This window comes from Phycodurus eques, chromosome 5 (assembly GCF_024500275.1).
Source record: "Phycodurus eques isolate BA_2022a chromosome 5, UOR_Pequ_1.1, whole genome shotgun sequence".
Lineage (NCBI taxonomy): Eukaryota > Metazoa > Chordata > Actinopteri > Syngnathiformes > Syngnathidae > Phycodurus > Phycodurus eques.
In genome coordinates, this window is record NC_084529.1 from 4,922,248 (window position 1) to 4,942,189 (window position 19,942).

The 19,942-nt window shown below is 42.3% G+C and overlaps 1 protein-coding gene across 6 annotated transcripts in view; it reads left to right on the forward strand.

Moving 5' to 3' along the window:
* LOC133402877 (membrane-associated guanylate kinase, WW and PDZ domain-containing protein 2-like) overlaps window positions 1–19,942 on the forward strand; it is a 99,749-nt gene that overhangs the window by 46,746 nt on the left and 33,061 nt on the right. For all 6 annotated transcript variants that reach the window (XM_061677124.1, XM_061677126.1, XM_061677125.1 and 3 more), the window contains exons 4-6: window positions 1,501–1,725; window positions 5,505–5,733; window positions 8,177–8,256. In XM_061677124.1, coding sequence (XP_061533108.1) covers window positions 1,501–1,725; window positions 5,505–5,733; window positions 8,177–8,256 — 534 coding nt within the window. The remainder of the gene's footprint in view (window positions 1–1,500; window positions 1,726–5,504; window positions 5,734–8,176; window positions 8,257–19,942) is intronic.

A 19,942-nucleotide genomic window follows, 5' to 3' on the forward strand; every position in this document is an offset into this window, starting at 1 on the left:
GCACATACAGTGGTACCACCACTTACGAATGGGTCGACTCACAGGTTTTTTTGGAGATACGAGCCATCGCTTGACCACTTTCTTGCTTTGACTTGTGAGCAAAAACTTGAGATGCAAGAGCTACATGGTGGCAGCGAACCTCACAACAAGAAGCACTTTGGCACTTAGTGAAGCGTTTGACAAAAACAAAAAGAGGCTTCAAGTGGCTTATTGCAACTCCAATTTGAAGTACACTCTCAAACTAAACGTAAAACAAAGACAATTATACATTGTGTATTTGAATCTACTTAATGCCTCAGTAGATTCTGCAGCGTAATGCTAGCACACAATGCAAAACGCCATAAGTAGGCTAATGAGTATCATCGATAGTCCCAGTGTGCTAAATCTTTAGAATGCACATGTTGAACTGTTCAGTGATTTATGATTTACTGTTTGCAAAACTAGTTGTTTTTTTTTGGGGGGGGGGCTTTTCATTTCCAAGTACATCCCGTAAAGTTGTCGATTATGTGCGTCATACACTCGACAGCGACAGCAAAAATTGCATTGCGCTTTAGCGAAACTGAAGCTTGCACGATGCCTAGAAATACATAATTCAACTGTAACAAAAGAAAAGTGTGTATTCCTTAAAAATAATAAATAAAAACTGTATCACAACCACTGGATGTATACTTTCCCGCCCCCCCCCCCTCCCCCCCATTCCATCATTTATTATTTATCCTGTAAAGTCATCATGGCATGAGAAGTGAAATGACCACAGACCGACAGCGATGAACATCGGAGGCCTCCAGCCTTTGTACCACATCTGCTCCAACACCCGAAACACACACACACACACAGACACACACACGCTACAATGAGGACCCAGCCTGCTCCAGCACACCTGCTTCGTGGCCCGATTGTCCCTCGGGTCAAAGCAGTGGCATTTGTAGGGAAGCAGGAACCTGCTGCTGCATTCAAAGACACTGAAAAGAATCTGTAAATTATCTGCTGGAAGAAGAAAAAAAATGCCCCTTGTATGCTCACCTGAGATCCCGCTGCCAACCCAACCTAAGATCTCCACTCAAATACACTCGTGCCTGAAGATGCAAGTTTAATTTCCTTTCGTGACCGCGTTCATCATTAATAAGTTCCGGCCTCCCCAAAAATGCCAACAAAAATGTTTGTAACGTGTTTAGCAATCACATTTATGGGGTGGGGGGGGGGGGGGGGGGGGGGGGGGGGGGGGGGGGGAAGTTTTGAAATGATTTCTCTTGGTCTTGTTTTCTTCTAATCGTAGAAATCTGGCGTTTGAGCAGGGGTGTGAAGACTTTTTATAACCACTGTGTAGTGCATTTTAGGTTCATCCGCAAAATATCTTTTTATCGTTTTGTAAGTTGTGCATATAAGTAACCTCGTTTTCTTCTCCGCTTTGACCGTGTTTAACGTCCCGCTTCGCTTTAACGGTGCCGAAAAAGGTGAGATCTCGTGTGTGTGTGTGTGTGTGTGTGTGTTACCCATCAGATAACTTCTACGGCACACCCAAGCCGCCAGCAGAACCGTCCCCGGCAGCCCCTCCCCTTAATGTGAGTGAGGCCCTGCTGCCCGGTGCCCGGCCCAGCGCCCAGGGCAAGAGGAAGAGGAACCAGTCGGTCAGCAACATGGAGCAGCGCGCCAGCCTGGAGCCGCCCGAGGAGGAGGAAGAGGAGAGCCCCGTCGTCAATGGCAACGGAGTGGCCATCACGCCAGGTAGCCCGAGACACGGATCGCAGATAATGACACAGTCAACACCCATACACAATGATACAGAAGCACCCACCAAAAGCAGTCATTTCCAAAGACCGTCTCCTGAAACTCTCACACGCATTCCACAAATTTAATCTCATTAAAACACACTTTTTATTTGATTTTTCACAATCTTTGATGTCCTTTTATTGGTTTTGCAAGCTCATTTGGGTTGAAAATGCCCAGGATGCCCTTTTTCAAGCTATTTTAGTTGGTCTTTTATGGCTGGCATTTGAGACGACCAGATTCCTCATTATTATTTGATAGGTAAATAAGCTTTGCTCTGAATGGATCACTGTTATTATTATTTCAAATATGGGAAAAAAAAAAAAAAAAAAAAAGCTTTGCTCTGATTGCTCCTTGGTGATATATACCATGATCCCATGTTTTTTTTTTTTTTTTTTTTTTACACCCGACCCTCCTTATTCGCGTTTTAATAAGCCAATGCCAATTATAATAAGAGTCCATTATTCGAGGATTTTTGCTATTCGCTGATGTCCACTGTAATCCTTTATAAACGATGAGCTTAAATATAAAAATTGGATTGAAATGTAACAATAATAATAAACAATAAGAAGAACAAGAAGACGAAGAAAAAGAATAGTAAAATACATATGATCAATATGGGTAATTGTATACATTTAATACAGCTCTCGTATTGGACAGCCTGACTTTGTGCGAGTGTACCTAATAAATTGTCCTCATTTTTGCATTCCCTTGTTCTACTAAGACAGAAAATATTTCACAGCAACAGATTTAGGCGGCGAGTAAATTCTCCCATGGGTTGTTTCTCCCGAGTGCACCGGTGGAATTGCATATACTGGGATAAATGGGAATTTACTTTCCCTCTTCAGTCCGTCTGTTGTCTGCAGCTCGTCCATAAATCCCGCCCGCCGACATTGACACGCTCGACTCGGGGCGGACGCGACTGCGCCGGGTCCATAAACGTATATAACACGAGCCTCAAAGGCACCTTGATGGCTCCTCTATTATCATTGTCGTGAGTGTCACTTTTGCCGCCGCTGGCCTCGCTGCTCGGTTTCTATTATTACGACTGGCGTCTCTTCTTCTCCTCTTTCTCCTGACCTCTCCTCCTCCTCCTCCTCCTCCTCCTCGGTCGGTCCGGCTCAGTGCAGCATGTCATCGTGTTTCGCCTCCTCATGTGTCGTGCTATTTTTTGCTTCTACATCTGGCCTTTGACAGAAACAACCTCCAGTGATCCCTGCGTGCTGTTTTTTTGCTTGTTGTTTTTTTCTCCCGCAGCACAGAAGCATAAGTTTACGCGTCAGTTGACGGTGATGCTGAAAGACTCGCATCCAATATAAGACCGCCTTTGATAGGTAGTTTTTGTTACAATTAAACAAATAGCCCATACACTGTCGTGGACTGACTAGCAGGGATTGATTTTGTTTACCCCCAATTTCATGCATTTAATCAAAGGACCATTGCATTATTATTATGATTATTATTATTATTATTATCATCACTAGTGAGATTATTTCAAAGTGGTTTTTCCCTGTTCACTCGGGATATATCCCAGACCCACCCGAGATGGGTAAAAAATCTGCAATATAGAAAAATCAGATTTAAAAAAAAAACAAACAAAAAAACAAAAAAAAAAACATTTAAACTTATTATTCTCACTCTCTCGCTGTCAAGAAATGGGAGACGATCGTATAGCATCACTTTAAGAAAATGAAAAGAAGACTTTATTTAGCACTTCGAGTTAAAGTTCACTGCAAAACTGGCAAAAGTCCGCTAGCTTAATGCTAACATATAATGTGAAATTATCATCGATGTTACAGTAATTATAAACTGCTACTTAAACACACATGGAGCAGCAACACATACAAACAGAGCATACAGCAATGAAGCTATTACTGGAGTTTAGTTGGGGACCTTCTCTTCTTCTTCTTCTGCTCCTTATTCCTTCTTCTGCTTCCTCATCATCTTCTTTTTCTTCTCCAGCAACATGTGACATGAAAATGCGATTCTTTTCTTCTCAGTTGCAAGCAATCGTAAGTTAATAAAAGACGGTGAAATATTATTCAAGTATAGCAGCGGTCTTGGTGTTTGACGTTGGGAAAAAAAGAGCTGGTGGCATCTATTGTCACTCTCAAAATCCCTTCCTTGTGTTTCTGACTCACTCCCTGACCCTGAAAGTCTCTGTCTTTGCCGGTTTCTCTCTTTCTGACGTGCTGCGTGCTCCTCATGTTCGCTGTCCTCAGAATCCTCTCTCTCTCTCTCTCTCTCTCTCTCTCTCTCTCTCTCTCTCTCTCTCCCTCCCTCCCTCTCCTCTCTCCTCTCTCTCTCTCTCTCCCTCCCTCCTCTCTCCCTCCTGGGGGTTCGCAGCTCGGCAGCGTTGACTCATCATGCATGCTGTGTGTAGTGAGCAGTGTGAGTCCAGGTCTGTGTGTGTGTGTGTGTGTGTGTGTGTGTGTGTACAGCGCCCGCCCGACTGGCATTTCCAAGTATTTGCAACACATAACTTGAATAGCGCGCACACAACTCTTATCAAACTCGATGAGTTATTGCTTCCGTCATGGAGGATGAGGTAAGAGGAAAGAACCATACCAGTTTATTTATTTTTTTTAATCATTATTATCTTTATGGAGCAGAATAAAACTCTTCCATCCGTTTTTTTATTTAAAACATGTTTTTTTTAATTAGCATTTAAGATGACTTTGGCAGGTGGGGCACACCCTGGGGAACATATGGACATACGACCGTTCACACTCATTCGTCCATTCATTCCTTTTGTGTAGCGCTTATCCTCACTAGGGTCGCGGGGGTGCTGGCGCCTGTCCCAGCTCTCTTCGGGCGAGAGGCAGGGTGTAGACCCTGAACTGGTCGCCGGCCAGTGGCAGCACCATCTCGAGAAATGAAAATATTACATAAACAATTAAGAAACCATCAAAATGATTTTTGATGTTGAAATTAGGCAGGAGTTTGGCCGCTGAAAAGTATTTTACCAAGTGTTCAGTGAATCTATCTATCATGTATGAGTACTGAAATCAATGGACTTTTCTACCATTTTGTAATGTATTGAGATGTGTATGTTAGAATTGTTCTCCAATCAGATTTCAGCATCTATGTGTTGCCATGTCAATCTAGTCTGCCCAGCGCCTTCAGAATCAGTACCTTTGGCCGATGTAACTTAAACTATATACGCGGGCTATGGGACTGTTCCTTTAACCAATCAGATTTCAAATTTGTCCTCACAGGGCCACGCCGCTGGCCCTCGATTGATGTCAGCATTTTTCCATCCTGTGATTGGTTGGTCAGAGCAAAACTCCTGACAGCCAATTTGAACTAGCAAAACATGCCTGTAGATGATCTATTTATACATTTTATAATCAGCATCTCTGGTTAGCACGGTGTACTTTATTTAAATGTTTTTGTCATTATTAGATAAATAGTGATTCTGAACTTCTTCCGATGATGTATGTGGCATAGTTGTGTGCCGTTATTGCTTTTTTTTTTTTTTTTTTTTTTTTTTTTTTTTTTATTTGTTTATTTTTTGTAAAGTACTCTATTGATTGTTTCTCTAATTGCAAAGTGATACTGGTGGTAACAAGAGGTAGATTAGGTCAGGTAAATTCCCGCTGAAGGCTCGGGTAACAAATACTCGGCCGGCCACTAAGTAATGGAGGGACACGACGACTGGTTGCGTTCTGGGCTGCAGCGGCGACATTTAATCCTGATTTGTGCCAAAATGTAACGCAATGGTTCTTCTTGTCCAGAGTCCAGCGAGCACGAGGACAAGAGCACCGACGCGTCCGGGGAGGTCGCCGTGGAAACCTGCAGCCAAGCGGCAGCCACCAGCGAGCCCCCGCCTGAGGCGGAGGACGCCCCCAAATCTCCGGACAAGTCCCCCAACAAAGTCCCGGATGTGGACGAGGAAGAGCTGGGTCCTCTGCCCGACAACTGGGAGATGGCGTACACGGAGAAGGGGGAGGTCTACTTCATCGAGTAAGACAAAAACCCTGCATAGTTTTAATTTTTTTTTTTTTTTTTTTTTTTTTTTAGCCCTAAAGAGGTGATTTTTATTGTCAAGGTACAATGTGTTTCAACAGTGTCACAGAGTGTTATATTACATTCGAAATGAAATCATGGTGATATACGGCAAAAAAAAAGAAAGAAGACGAATGCACCCTATATATGGCTGTCACTATCAAATCTTTTTAGAATCGATTAACATATTGATATTTTGTCAAGTTATCCCCAATTTATTTATTTTTTTACTACGAACATGCATTTTATTCTCATTTATGAGGGCCGGACTTCTTTCCTTAAACTGCACATGTTGGTACTGAGTGTATAGTATAAACTCTGCACAGCATTTGAGACAACCAAAATAGCCTTTGCTAAACAGTTAGCATTAGCATGCTAGCGATCACCATTTTAGGTCAAAAGAAAGAAAATGCTAACTACCATTCAGCTCACTCAGACATCATGATATATGTATATTACACATCTAATAGTGTCTTGTGACTAATTGAAAGATGCTACTTTGTAGTTTTGGGCAATTTTACATTTTTATTTTAATTAATTAATTTATTTATTTTACTTGTCCAACAGTGCAGTGCGTCCGTCCGTAACAAAAGTCCGTGCGGGAAACATGAACAGGGGCCAAATGGTTCCTGGTGATGCAAATTGGGTCCGCGTGTCACAAATAGGCTATTATTAATCGTTTTTATTTTTGCCGTCAACCAATTTTTGCGGTCGACTTATCCGATTTTTTTTTTTTTTTCCCCCACAGCCCTAACTCAATGCACAAATGCATTTGACACAATAATGCAGTCAAATACAATCCTCTTTCCGCTTCAGACGAGAGCATTGAAATATGCGAGTTTCGGGAGTTCATGAGCTGGAAATTGTAAAACCGTGTCGAAATCTACCACAGCATTCCGGCAGACTGCAAGTAAGTGGAAGAAGCTGAATTCCCAGCTGGGGGTTTCACTCAAGTCAGCGGAGAAGTAAAAAAAAAAAAAAAAAATACGTAGAATAAAAACATGCTGCAGGATTAAGTAGTCAAAGTGTCAAACTTGCTGTCCGAGAAGCTTAGTGAGTCTCATATGAGGAAATTGGTGAGGAAGAAGTAAAAAAATGTACTTTACAAAGCCGAGCTGAGTCCCCCTCTTCGACAAATGAGAGAGTGGTGGAAAAAGATGAGAGGCTGAAGCTGTCGAGCATCTGTTGCACGAGATTGGGGCGAGCCCCCGTCATAACCGTTGTCGTGGCAACCAGCAGTTTGAACTTTTGGATTGTCGGGATAAACAAAAAGGGGAGACGTTTTAACTGCTGTTAAGTGCTTTTAAAAACGTCACGTGTGGAAGAATCCACAGTAGGCTGGACTCCGTAGAAACGGTTTACTCTATATCCTCAGTCTATTTCCATGTACATTTCTCATTTTATATATTTCTGCTATATTTAATTGCCTGTGCTTCCGCTGTAGTTTACATACTAACTACGTTGCGGCTCTTTATTCGTGCCCCAACTATATTGTGCTTCATAGTGGGTTCTTAGAGTATACTGTCTTACTGCAACCCCAATTCCAATGAAGTTGGGACGTTGTGTGAAACATAAATAAAAACAGAATACAATGATTTGAAAATCAGGTTCGACCTATATTTAATCAGTTTGAACATTAAATATCTTGTCTTTGTAGTGTATTCAATTAAATACAGTTCGAACATGATTTGCAAATCATTGTATTTTGTTTGTATTTGTTTAACACAAGGTCCCAACTTCATTGGAATTGGGGTTCTATAATGCGCTCGCACGTGGGAAGGGAGAGCCACAGTTTTCAGCTGTTTATTTGAACACCGCAAAAAGGCAAAACACATAAACACATTCAGAGCGCACGCATGCAGAAGCTGCTGTCGGCCACAGCTCACGCACGGACACTCACACGGCCACTGGCCAAAGTCGCCCCGCCACCCCGCCTCTTAAAGGCACTGCAATACACACAGTATTCTCTCTTCTCTGCATTTTAAGCTTGCAATTACTTGAATATTCAAATTCATTTACAATGTGACTAACAAGTTTAAGTGTGTTGAAACTGTGGGGGAGGGATAAAATGATATAAAAAGCTTTTTAATCCATACACATACAGTATCTTAACTTCTACTTGCATGTGAGTACTTTTGCCACCTGTGTTTTGCAGTTAGTCGTGTTAGATTCTTTTTGCTGGCAGAGGTCGCCATCTTCTGCTTTATGTGTGGTTAGTTGTGTAAACTTTCCCGGCCTCTCGATTGAATAATTGATGCGCCTTAATGTTTGCTAATCAGGCCCGCTCGCCTGGGTCCCGGTCGTTAGTGTTCCTTTGATCTAATGATCTTCTCTCTCTCTCTTTCTCTCTCTCTCTCTCTCTCTCTCTCGTCATCGTCGTCGTCGTCCTGTTGTCGTGCAGTCACAACACAAAGACCACGTCATGGCTGGACCCTCGGCTGGCCAAGAAGGCAAAGCCCCCGGAAGAATGCAAGGAGGACGGTGAGTGCTAGATTTACAAGATGGCAACTCTTCCATTTGTACGTTTATGTTTATCAGAGTTGAGCTGCCGATTGTTTTTTTTTTTTTTTTTTTTGGCCAAGGAGCGTTTCATCTCGCCGCTTCCCGCTGTTTTCATACCTGCTTGTCGATTTAGCGCCGTGGTACAAAAATGTTATTTTTTTTAAACGTGTGTCAGCCTCGCGGCCGCTCACGAAGTCTCGTGTGTGATTCGTTTCTTTTTGTAGCAACAATGCAAACGTGGTTTGGAAATAGATTTGTGTGATGGTAACAGCTCTTCTCACAGTAGTACAATTCAAGTGTGTGTTGTCCTTGTGTTTTGCCGGGTTGTTTTTTTTCCCCCAACTTCCTTGCATAGTCAAAAAAATAAATAATATACAGGGGTACCTTGACTTATGATTGCCCCAAATTATGAGTCTTAAGATCATTTTTTTTCTTTTTTTCTTTCTGTTGCGAGAAAAAAAATGAAGAATTAAATTCAGAATGGGACAAACAGTGAACAGACACAAATAATGACAACATTCGCAAGCAGCTGCTGCAGACCACAACTCACACCCAGACACTCACACGCAGACTAACCTGCCAACCCAACTCCTGACCTCGCTCATTAGGCCACGCCCCTTAAAGGTACACACCCAACACACGAATACTAGAGTACATACAGTGATTACAATTTATAAAACTGTTTATCATCATTTAAAAAAAATAATGAGAATGAATTATTGTACTGTATGTACTGTACATATATAAAATATTTGTATAATTTCAAATATTTGACATAATTTATTATTTAAAATACTTTTTTTATTGTACAGTACATGCACATTTGAACCCTTAAACCTTTCATTCATGAATGACCTGGCCCATCTGTACGTTTAAAAAAAAAAAAAAAAAAAAAAAATCAATAATTTTTTTTTTTTAAAAAAGTCGCCCACCCTCGCTTTACAGGTTCCACTGTATGCACACACAAACACAACCTTGTGAATGTGCTTTTGAGGGAAATGAAAGCATTGCGGAAAGAAAAAAGATACGCACTCTGTGTTGTTGTCCGTTGATAGTAGCAGGCAAACTTACATCACCAATGCTGTCATAGCTTGTGAAGTGAACGTCTACAGACTTAATCAATTCCTTTTCTACATCTCAGTCACCCCACTCACACACACACACACACACACACACATTGAGGCCCCTCCTGCAGCCCATCACCCATCATCCATTCTCCTCTACCTCCCTCTCGCCTGTTCATTTTCTGTCATTCCTTCATCCCTGCCGGTGTTGAGCCAAAATGTGCCCGGAATTCCAAGTACGGCGCTGGGCTCTGCACAACCGCAATCGTACTTCCGCCAGACACGCAGCACATACTGTTGTCATGGCCGACGTTCTTCATCTATCACCTCAATGGAAGCAAATTGGTTTGTCTTTGACTGACAAGGCCGCATGGCTGGCTGCTGTTTAATTTGCGACTGTCAGTCAGTCGGCGGACCATGCAAGGAAGAAGGAAGTAAAAAAAAAAATAATAATAATAATAATAATCAAACACACCTCAGGGGTTTCCAATCTGTAATCTAACATAAGTGAGTTAAATTAGACTATGTTTAGAGGCTTAACCGCTCTATTTCCCAATGACGGCCGCCTCGTCAGTTTGAATTAAATCAATGGTGACACTCGACCCTGTACAACCTTGGCGAGAAAACCGATTATTGATGTACAGTAACCAGTACATTGGGGACTTAATCTACCTCTTAATACCACTACTATCATGTCGTAATTATAGAAGCCATCAATACGACATAGAAACGCAATATAACAGCATGGAACGGTGCCACAGAGATCATCTAGAGCAGTTCAGAATCAATAATGATCTAATAACGTGACCAAAACAAAAAATGTAAATAACATAGATAATAGAGATGCTGATTAGTAAATGTATTAATGTGTGCAGATGGCTACAGATGTGTGTTGCTCGTCCAAGTTGCTGGTAACAAGTTTTGCTCCGACTAACCAAAGGACAGGAAAATGCTGACATCATCGAGGGCCAGCGCTCTGGCCGTGTGTGGACGAATTTGAAATCTGATTGGTTAAAGAAACAGTCACATCGCTAGTATGGTTTCAGTTATGTGGGACAGATTCGATTGACATGGCAACACATAGAGGCTGAAATCTGATTGGACCAGAAATGTAACATCCACATGCAGTATGGAAAGTAATGCAGCTAAGGGAAACGCAACAAAATGAAGTCAATAGGCTTTTGGGAATAAATCAAGTCAAGTGTATTTGTATAGGCCTTGATCACAAAAGAGTTTCGAAGGGTTTCACAAGCCCATGGTTCACAAAAATCACCAAGGGGGGAAGCGGCAGTAAAATCGCCGTCCACGCGAGTATAAAGAAGCCTTTAAACTTGCTGTAATTGCCGCAGTTACTGCATTCCACAAGAACATAGCCTAGCCTTTAGTCTGCTAGCTTAATGTTAATGCTAATATATAATGGAAAACACATACAGTAAACTGTATAACCCTCTAAGCAACTGATATTTTAACATAAACAGTGCAGCAACACATTTAGACATTCTATATAACACTTACTAACAGTCATACATTCTTTATCCTCTGCAAGGAGCTGGGAGTAACTAAAACATCCATCCTGTACAGACGTCCATGAACAGTACATCAGTTTGTCTGTTTTACACTGCGTCCAGGTGGCTAACGGGAATAGTGGTAGAATGGCCATTTAATTGGCGTGTCAAAAACGGTTAATTTTATTTCATTATTTCATGACTGTATTTCTTCAAATAGTACAATATCATTGTGCTATTGTGCTATTTTTCTCATTAAAAAAAGACATTACAAAATTTTTTTTTGTTTGTTTGTTTTTGGGAGGGGGATTAATGTCATTCCCATTCATTTCAATGGAGTCACGAGCGTGGTCACAGAATGAATTAAAGTAGTATCTGAAGGCGCCGCTGTATCGGAATTCAGCTTGTAAGTGTTGGTTAGTGCTTCTGATAGTGATCAGGCCAGCAGAGAAGCCCTCGCTGGCGCTGACCACCCACCACTGACTGAAATGAAACTATCCAACTATGCCTCGCCGGCCATGCAAAGTCTGCCCGGCAGTGTACTCCTGTAGTCTGGCTCTGTGCAGTATCTGGGGAAGGGAGCGCCGCAACTGCCAAAAAAAAGCAAACAAACATTTATAAAGCTCCTGGATGAGAGAGCACATGCTCCGGAGCGAGTGCCTTCCAGCGGTGGGAGCCAGGAAACATTATTTTTATCAGGGAAAACAGCCGCTTGGACGCAGGAGGAATGCGCAGAAGCAATAATCCAGCACCCCGCTCCGGCTCATCCTCATATTGTTCTCCGTTCCACGATGGCTCTCTTTTGACTTTGTGCAACAGTGCATTTCAGCACATATTCGGCGGCAATGATGCAGCCGGTCATTAAAAATGCATGTATTTGCTCAACGCTACAACTTTTTTCATGTCACGTCAAACCAACACATCATTAAACTTTTACAAGCGAAACCCCTGTAAAACACAGGATGTAATATACAGCACTGCTAAAAGGAGTCATTTTATTGGTAAATGTCTTCATGTCCTATAAAGCAGTGGTTGTCAAATTGATTCGATAGAAATTTATGTTTTATCATTTTTTTTAAAAGTGCATACCTTCATATGGGGACCGCAGCGCCATTAAAACAAACACCTCCAACCCAAGCTCTGATATGGATATTGTGACATATCACATAAATCGGACATTCCTGCGCGCGCGCAAGGCAACCTCAGCAAAATGTTTGGAAGCACATACCTCGGGTCAAACGTTTCCATCTTGTGGATACAGTACATCACTGATTTTGTGCCATCTGAATGGGCACCATGTCTTTGGCAATGATCAGCACTCTGTGATTGCTTTCCACCAGGCTTCTCTTGAGTAAAATATTTGTGGCTTGGAGGCACATACCTCAGGTCCAACAATTGCACAAATTGCTGCTTTTGCAACATATAAATGTCTTTCATTGACTCTCTTCACTCCCTTTTTGTCATATATATATATATATATATATATATATATATATATATATATATGAAAATGGTTCCTTGCATGTTTTCTATTTCTTTAGCAGGAATTACATTTGCTTTTTGAGAAATAGTTGCTAGAGCGGTCAGAAAAGTTGTTAAATGTAGCAACCAAATGGCTAAGTTGGCAACACTGACTTTGCGTTTGTAAACTACCTCCCATCCACTCACATTTTTTTTTCCTGTGGACCCTATCCTCGGCTATTTCCTTAAAAACTCACCTTATCTATGCTGTTTCTGTAATACTCTAAGATGCCACAAGATGGCGCCTAAGCCCATACAAAAGGAGTACTTGGTGTCAAGGAAGTATGTTGATACATCTCGACTGAGAGACTCAAATATTTCTATGTTGGGGAGGAGACAAGTTTAGCCTGGGTTGTTAGTGGAAGTTGCGGAGGGTCTGCAGTGTGCATGTGCACACTTTCGGTGCATTTTATCCAAATCAAATAATCCGTAAGCCATTTATTTTTCAGGAAACTGTTGTAAAATAAGTCTGATATTGACAGTTTAAACTATGAACATAGGCAATTCTAAACATTTGGAGGGCGCGTTTATTAGTTGCTATCCTATATCCTATCCCCCAGTAAATAGCAGAGGTTTACCATTCCACAACACCAAACAATCAAGTAAGTGCCGCTCACCAGAAGGTTAACTCTAAATTGTGCATCGAGCAAAACTCAATGCAGCTCTGCTTACCCTTTGGCTATGGAGCAGGGTTGTCACACCTGTGGGGGATGCGGGTGTTTCTGCATGATCTGTTTTGAGACAGTGTTGTCTGACGGTCGCACGCTTGAAAGTGGCCCTGGATCTTCGGCCAGCGTAGCTGCTCATGACATGGGTGGGGTTATTAAATTAAATTAGCGCCACTGTTACGTCACAGTCGGGCAGAAGGGCTCGGTCACAGAAACATTTTCAGAAATAGACGGAAAACAAACGGTTAACTTGCTTTCTTTCATTTCACATTCGATTCCAGAGACCCGACTATTTGTATACCAGCAATTAAAAAGTCAATTACAAGTCCCTTTGTTTTTGCTTTGTGTTGAATAATGAATCCGTGTGCAAATAACTGTGGTGTTGGTGCACTTCCATTTTTAAAACCACGCGACATCCCTGCTGTGCACTGAGCGACGACGTGAAGTCAATCTCCTCCTGGTTTTGGCTCACATTATTGCGCATGAAGTACGGGCCGATAAAATATAGATGCAGACAAGGAGAGTGAATAAAACAATGCACGAACAGCTTGACGAGGCGCTTCGCGAACTACCCGCTTGTCTTGAAGGCCTCACCAGTGGCGAAGACAAAAAAATAAAAATAAAAAAAATCACTCTTGGAAGTTGCGCTTTTGTCTCTGCTCCCTTTATGTCAGAGATTTGTTTTTGTTCCATTCCTTCTTTTTTTCGCAGTGTCACACTCTAACCTCCTTCCCGATTCCCTTTTCTCAGGCTTCAGGGTGATTTGAGGAGATGCTTGTTTGCGTTTGAGTGAAAGCGTAGCTAACACGTGTCTTGTGCGCCTGCCATTCGCACATATATATACTGCATATATTTATACATCGTATATTTATACGTGTATATATGATGTGGCAGACTGTCAGAGTTCAAAGGCTCGTCAACCGTCTCCTTTTGATGGGTGACACAGGCTCATCTCCCCTCTCGGCGTTACAAACGACAGCGTGCTTGTTACTTGTTGCTTGTTGCTGCGAATTCTGCCTTTGATAAGGCGCTCAATCCCCGCGCAGCCGTCAATGCAACCTCACGTCCCGGATTAGCGACGCGCCGCTTCGCCGAGGCCACCGCGTCAGCGTTCTGTGTGTGACCGAGTCAGGGGGAGGAGACGAGGCAAAGCGGGGAACTGATAAGCTAAACCTGAAGAGGTGTAAGAGGGGAAGGCTGTCACAGGCCTCGTCAACAGCAGTGTGTTAGTGCTCGGGGTCGAACGTCAACAACGGTTATAGCTTGAGGTTGGTTTTGGCAACACGGACACGTTGCTGAAAATTATCAGGTGGTGGGTGGCAAACTAGCAGCGGTCGCTCAAGCCCGTGGCAATATTTTAGCACAAACCAGGCCAGTAGCGCGGTCACTTGGGAAAAAAAATCTTTCCTCAAATATGACAAAAGCACAAGTGCTATGCACGCCCGTGTGAAATGGCACCCGCTAACGCTCGCTGACAAGCAGGCTTAAATCCACACGTCAGCGCATTCACCGAAGCAATACTGCAACAGGGAAACGACAGGCAATACTGTCGCGTTTGCTTACACGATAAAGCAAGGAAAAGCGGTGGTCCATCGATAACTTCTTTATTGGAACAATAAACTGGTAATGTCATCAACTGGCATTTCTCTCAACTGTCAGCCTTCTTCGAGCAGACACACGTTTTATCGTTTGTCCCCCGCTATATTGCTTTTTTAAGGTTTTGTTTTCTGTTGTTACAGTATACACCTTTTAATCATGTCACACGTTAACTTGCAGAGACAACCAATTTATACATCCATGTAAGAAAATGTCTTTCACAAACTTACCAATGAAAGCCGATTGTCACTGTAAATTCGGAAAGCATTCTAAAATGGTGAACTCGCAAAATATGGCACTTTATGGTGGACAAGGAGTGTTCTGAACACAGCTTGTATATGTCAAAGCCAAAATCTAAGTAGAGCTGCAGTTTTTGCACAGATTCGCGTACGCATCAAGAATTCCGTCTCCTTAAGTAGATCGACAGAATTCAAAGGGAACAAAGACAAAAACTGAGGGATAGATGGATTAAAAAAAACAACTGATGGAGTGAGTGATGCAACTCAGAGGTAACATTATGACATAGTTAAGTCATTCATACTATTTATACTCATCGAGAAGATTGAGCTGCATCTGGACTTGGCGGTAGGAAATTGCATATTAGACGACATACTCTGGCCGAAGTAATCCCGAGCTCACTTGGGGCGCAAATATCAGCAATACACAAGTTTCACTTCCCAATCTGACACACGGCAGGAGGTGAAATATCATAACCACCTCCTACTGTTCTCTGGAGAACATTCCCTTTGAAACACTGCAATTATTTTCTCACAGTTTTGTCTGCAGACTTGTCATTCTCTGCCCATCTTTTCATCCCAAAACAGTCCCGCGTGTCTTTCGCTGATCAAAAACGGGTACAATGACACCATTACCAAAATATGCTTCCGCATTATTGGCCTTACAGCGAGCGTGCCATTATATGTCAGCCCTACTTTGATGTGAAGTATACCTTTCAATGACGAAAACAACAATATGTAGTTGATGTACCTTGAAACGATGGCTTGAAAATCCCGGTGACGGTCTTGTAACAAGGAGAGTAGCATCGTTGTCGCGCAATGGCCCCCTTAGATCCCCTAATGTGTGGTGGACCAGCCATGACACCTCTCTGACACATGACATACGCTAGGTGCTCTGCTGCAGTGTTTCCCAACCTTTTTTGGAGCCAAGGCATATATATATATATATATTACAGTTTGAAAAAAATCACCACCATTCAAGAATGTCACAAAGACGGTACAGTATACAGTGGTGCCTTGAATTTCGAGTCCTAAATCGTTTGGACCAGGCAAGAAGAAAGAAGCCGAATCATCTTTATTCGTCGTGAACACATGCATTTCCTCTCAAACGCTGACCTTTTTTTTTTTTTCCTTCTTTTTTCTTGCCCTCATTCTTCTGCCGGTTGTTGACTTGAACCGGGGTCCCCACGGTCGCAGGTGATGATCTTAACCTCTTGGCCATGTCTGCCAGCGGCTGTTGCTTGCCCTACTAGCTGCCTCGATAGATGGACAGACGGAAGGATAGCTACAATCGATAAATGTTTCGTTACTGAAAGCTCACATTTCTAAAGAGTCAAATGTATTCACGTCACATTTTTAAAGAGCCAATTGTATTTTCAAGCAGAGATTTCCAGCGAGGCAGTTTGCTAGTTAGTGAGCTCGTTCAAACTCACTAGCTTTCTATCGTGCCAGCTACAGTATCTAGCTAGTTTTCGAGAGGGAGCTAAAACTATCCATCCATTATGTGAGCCATCATCGGGCAGGAGGCGGGGCACACCCTGAACTGGTCGCCAGCCAATCGCAGTGCACATAGAAACAAACAACCATTCGCGCCCACATTCACACCTACGGGCAATTTAGAGTCTTCAATTAACCTAGCGTGCATGTTTTTGGGATGTGGGAGGAAACCCGAGTTCCCGGAGAAAAGCCACGCAGGCACGGGGAGAACATGCAAACTCCACGCAGGCGGGGCCGGGGATTGAACCCCGGACCTCAGAACTGTGAGGCAGCCGCTCTAACCAGTCGTTCACCGTGCCACGAGCTAAAACTACTCTAGCTAAATAACTAGATGCTAATTAGCAACAGTGAAGCATGTCCACTGTGCTTTCCACCCCATTTCTTACATTGTCAATATTTTCCTTATTTACTTGCACCCTTGTTGTAATGAACTAAATATTGTGAAGTTTGGACAGCTAGGTAAGAAAGAAGACATAGAGTTACACACTTGTGTATTGTAGTGTTTTCTTCCTGGACTTTAGCTAGCTAGCTAACGAGCTTGACAAACAGACGGAGAGAGACAGATCAAATAGAATAGAATTTTCATGTCATACTGAGTCACATGGTGTGGTTGAATGTGTTCCTGGTTGCTTGTTAGTGGCAAAGATGTTGTGCGAGAGAGAAGATGACGAATTACGATTACACACTTAATTCAAGAGAGACGCAAATATGCAGCGTTAGCAACGCACCCGCGCGCACACGGGCGCACGTACAAACGTACAATGAGTGAGTGATTTAATTTCCATGAACACATGCAGTGCAAACACAGACTTGTGGGCACACACACACACACACACACACACACAGCCACATTGTGTATTTCAGCAGCAGGAAGCGACAAGACTGAGCACTAAGCTTAGAGACTGGGGGTTGCCATGGAAACTGTCTCCCGCTCACTTTTTAGGGGGGAGGGCAAACGGGCCGACGTTAAGAGGTGGCTCGCGGACAAGGTGGGCGGGAATTTGAGGCGGGTCGGAGTCGGAACGTGTCTGAGTCCCGCGCCTGCGGCATGAGAGGGGTTGCGTGAGGTGACGGCCGTGCACACGCGTTGGCTGATCTCACGCGCACACATACACACACAAACACGCACACGACTAATATCAAGATCACAAATCAGTCTGTAATTACATTATAGCATGAGGGGATGATGCCACAGTAATTGTAAAAATAATAGGGCTGGGGAATTGGGAATGTCCATGTGTGTCTGTCCATGTGTGTGTGTGTGTGTGTGTGTGTGTGTGTGTGTGTGTGTGTGAGTCTTTGACTCATTGGTGAATCATCATGTGCATCAGAAACAATGAAAGGTGTTTGTTCACAATTATATGTCATTGCATTCATTGAAATTTTATGTATCAAAAGGTATCACTGGTATCGGTGCTCGGTAATAGCATTGGTGAGTGCTCGAGTGAAGTACTCAGTACTCAGTTAATCCTTGCTGAACCTAAGGTTCAGGAGCCTTGGACTTGAGATCTTCAACTATCAATTCAAGCCCGTTGCGTAAAGAAGTAAATATTCCAAGGATGCCTTTAATAGCGGGAATTTGACTCACTTGCATAATTTACATGCTCAATTATTTACAAGTTGAGCCTTTAAACTTAGCAAGTGGGTGAAATATGGAATGTTTTAATCATAAAGTTCGGACATGTTGTCATGGAGTAATAATTTTTTTTTTTTTTTTTTTGTCCAATCAGATTTCAGTCTCGATGTGTTGTCATGTCAATCAGGGTCTTCAGAGTCAGTAATGCTGGCCCATGTTACTTTAAAAACTCACTGCATAGCGCCCCCTGCAAAGTTGAGGAATTGTTTGTTTTTTCACTCATAAACCGCGCTCAGGTTTCCATGTTACACAATGCTAGTGCTGCAACAATTCATCAAATAACTCAAACAATTCTATCTAAAAAAGAAAAGAGAGAGCCCAGGCCCCGCCTTAAAAAAGCCGTACACGCTCAGTCACAGATAATACAATGCACAACATTACCATGACGACACCAAATGGACAATAATACCTGCACCTCACATGCGTGTTACGTTCTTTAATAATGCAAAATACATTTTTATCCGATTACTTGTTTAGTCGATGGGATATTCTGCAGAATAATTGATTCTAAAAACATTCGATAGGTGCTGGCCTACCACATAACGTCACTCTTCTTTTTCTCGTCTTGCATTGTTAATCTTAATAGCCGTCGTTGACGCAGCTTCTACTTTTTGGAATGAGTGTCGCCGAAAAGCCAGAGAGATTGTTATATGCCTTTGGAGGCATATTTTTCGGTTGGACTCTTAATTCTCCAATGGAAGTGGTGTTCGAATTTACAGGTTCCACTGTATTATGAGGGTGGAAAATAAGCTTTAAAAAAAAAAAATAAATAAATAAAAAAAAAAAAAAAGATGATGTCTGAATGCTGAATTAGTAGCGTATGCTTGTGCGGGAGCAGAGCAGCTTGAGCAGATGGGCTGTGGGTGCGGATGGGCATTTGACTATGTTAACTTGCGCATAAAAGTGCAAGGTCAATCCCCTCGTTGTACTCCTCATCTCGCCGAGTGAGCGCTTAACCAAAAAACATCCTGAACGCTGCATAAGGCGCGTACCGAACTTTACCGCGTGGGATACCTTCCGCGCCTATCAGTAATAGCTGACAATCCACAATGTAGCGAGACCATATCTTTATTTTTATAGAGTCTTTCCACCCTTGCGGACATTTTAAACCATTTTCAACTACATAAAACTCACTTATACAACAGTTAGTTCTGACCAAATGTTAGACCGTACAACAGCGCGACAACCTTTAAATTTACATATCACATCGCCTCACTGGTGTTGTAAACCGTTAATTTGGCCAATCGTACATTTATGGTCAGTGGTTGAATAGGATAACGTGAATAAACTGGACAAGTATATGTTTTAAAATGCCACTTTCTGTTATTAGGAAATCGTGAACTGCGTGTTTGTTTCAATGACTGTCGGAAGCGAGGCTAAGCGGCCTAGCTTGCTATCGGGACGTTAGCTAATCATCAATCTGCGTGAATATTAGATTTTATATATACACAGCATATATATGTTATAATATATTGAGTGAATATTATTTCTAGCATGTGAAAAAGTAACGGAAAAATAACAAAACAAGATTTGAACAAAAATAAAGTCAAATTATACATATTGATAAAGAAGTAGGAAGAAGTCAAATTTAGCATAGTGTGTACGAACGAGTATTATTTTCGTGACTTTTTAAATTGTTTTTCGTGAAAGAAATCCACTTCAAGCAGGCCTCCGCGTGTTGTGTTGATTGTAACTTTTACTCTCAGGCACCCATGACACCCGTCAATCAACCGATTAGCAAGAAACGCTAAACGTTGGACAACTTGTGTTGGAGGACACGAATAACAAATTAAAGAAAAAACTAATTGGACTTGGTTGTCATTTATTACTGTTAACTCATAAATGGTCCTTGTAGAACTGTTGTGTTCAACATTGTCTCTTGAAACGGCTCGCCACTCGAATTTTTGTCTTGCTTGTATATGCTTAAAAACCCATAAAAAAG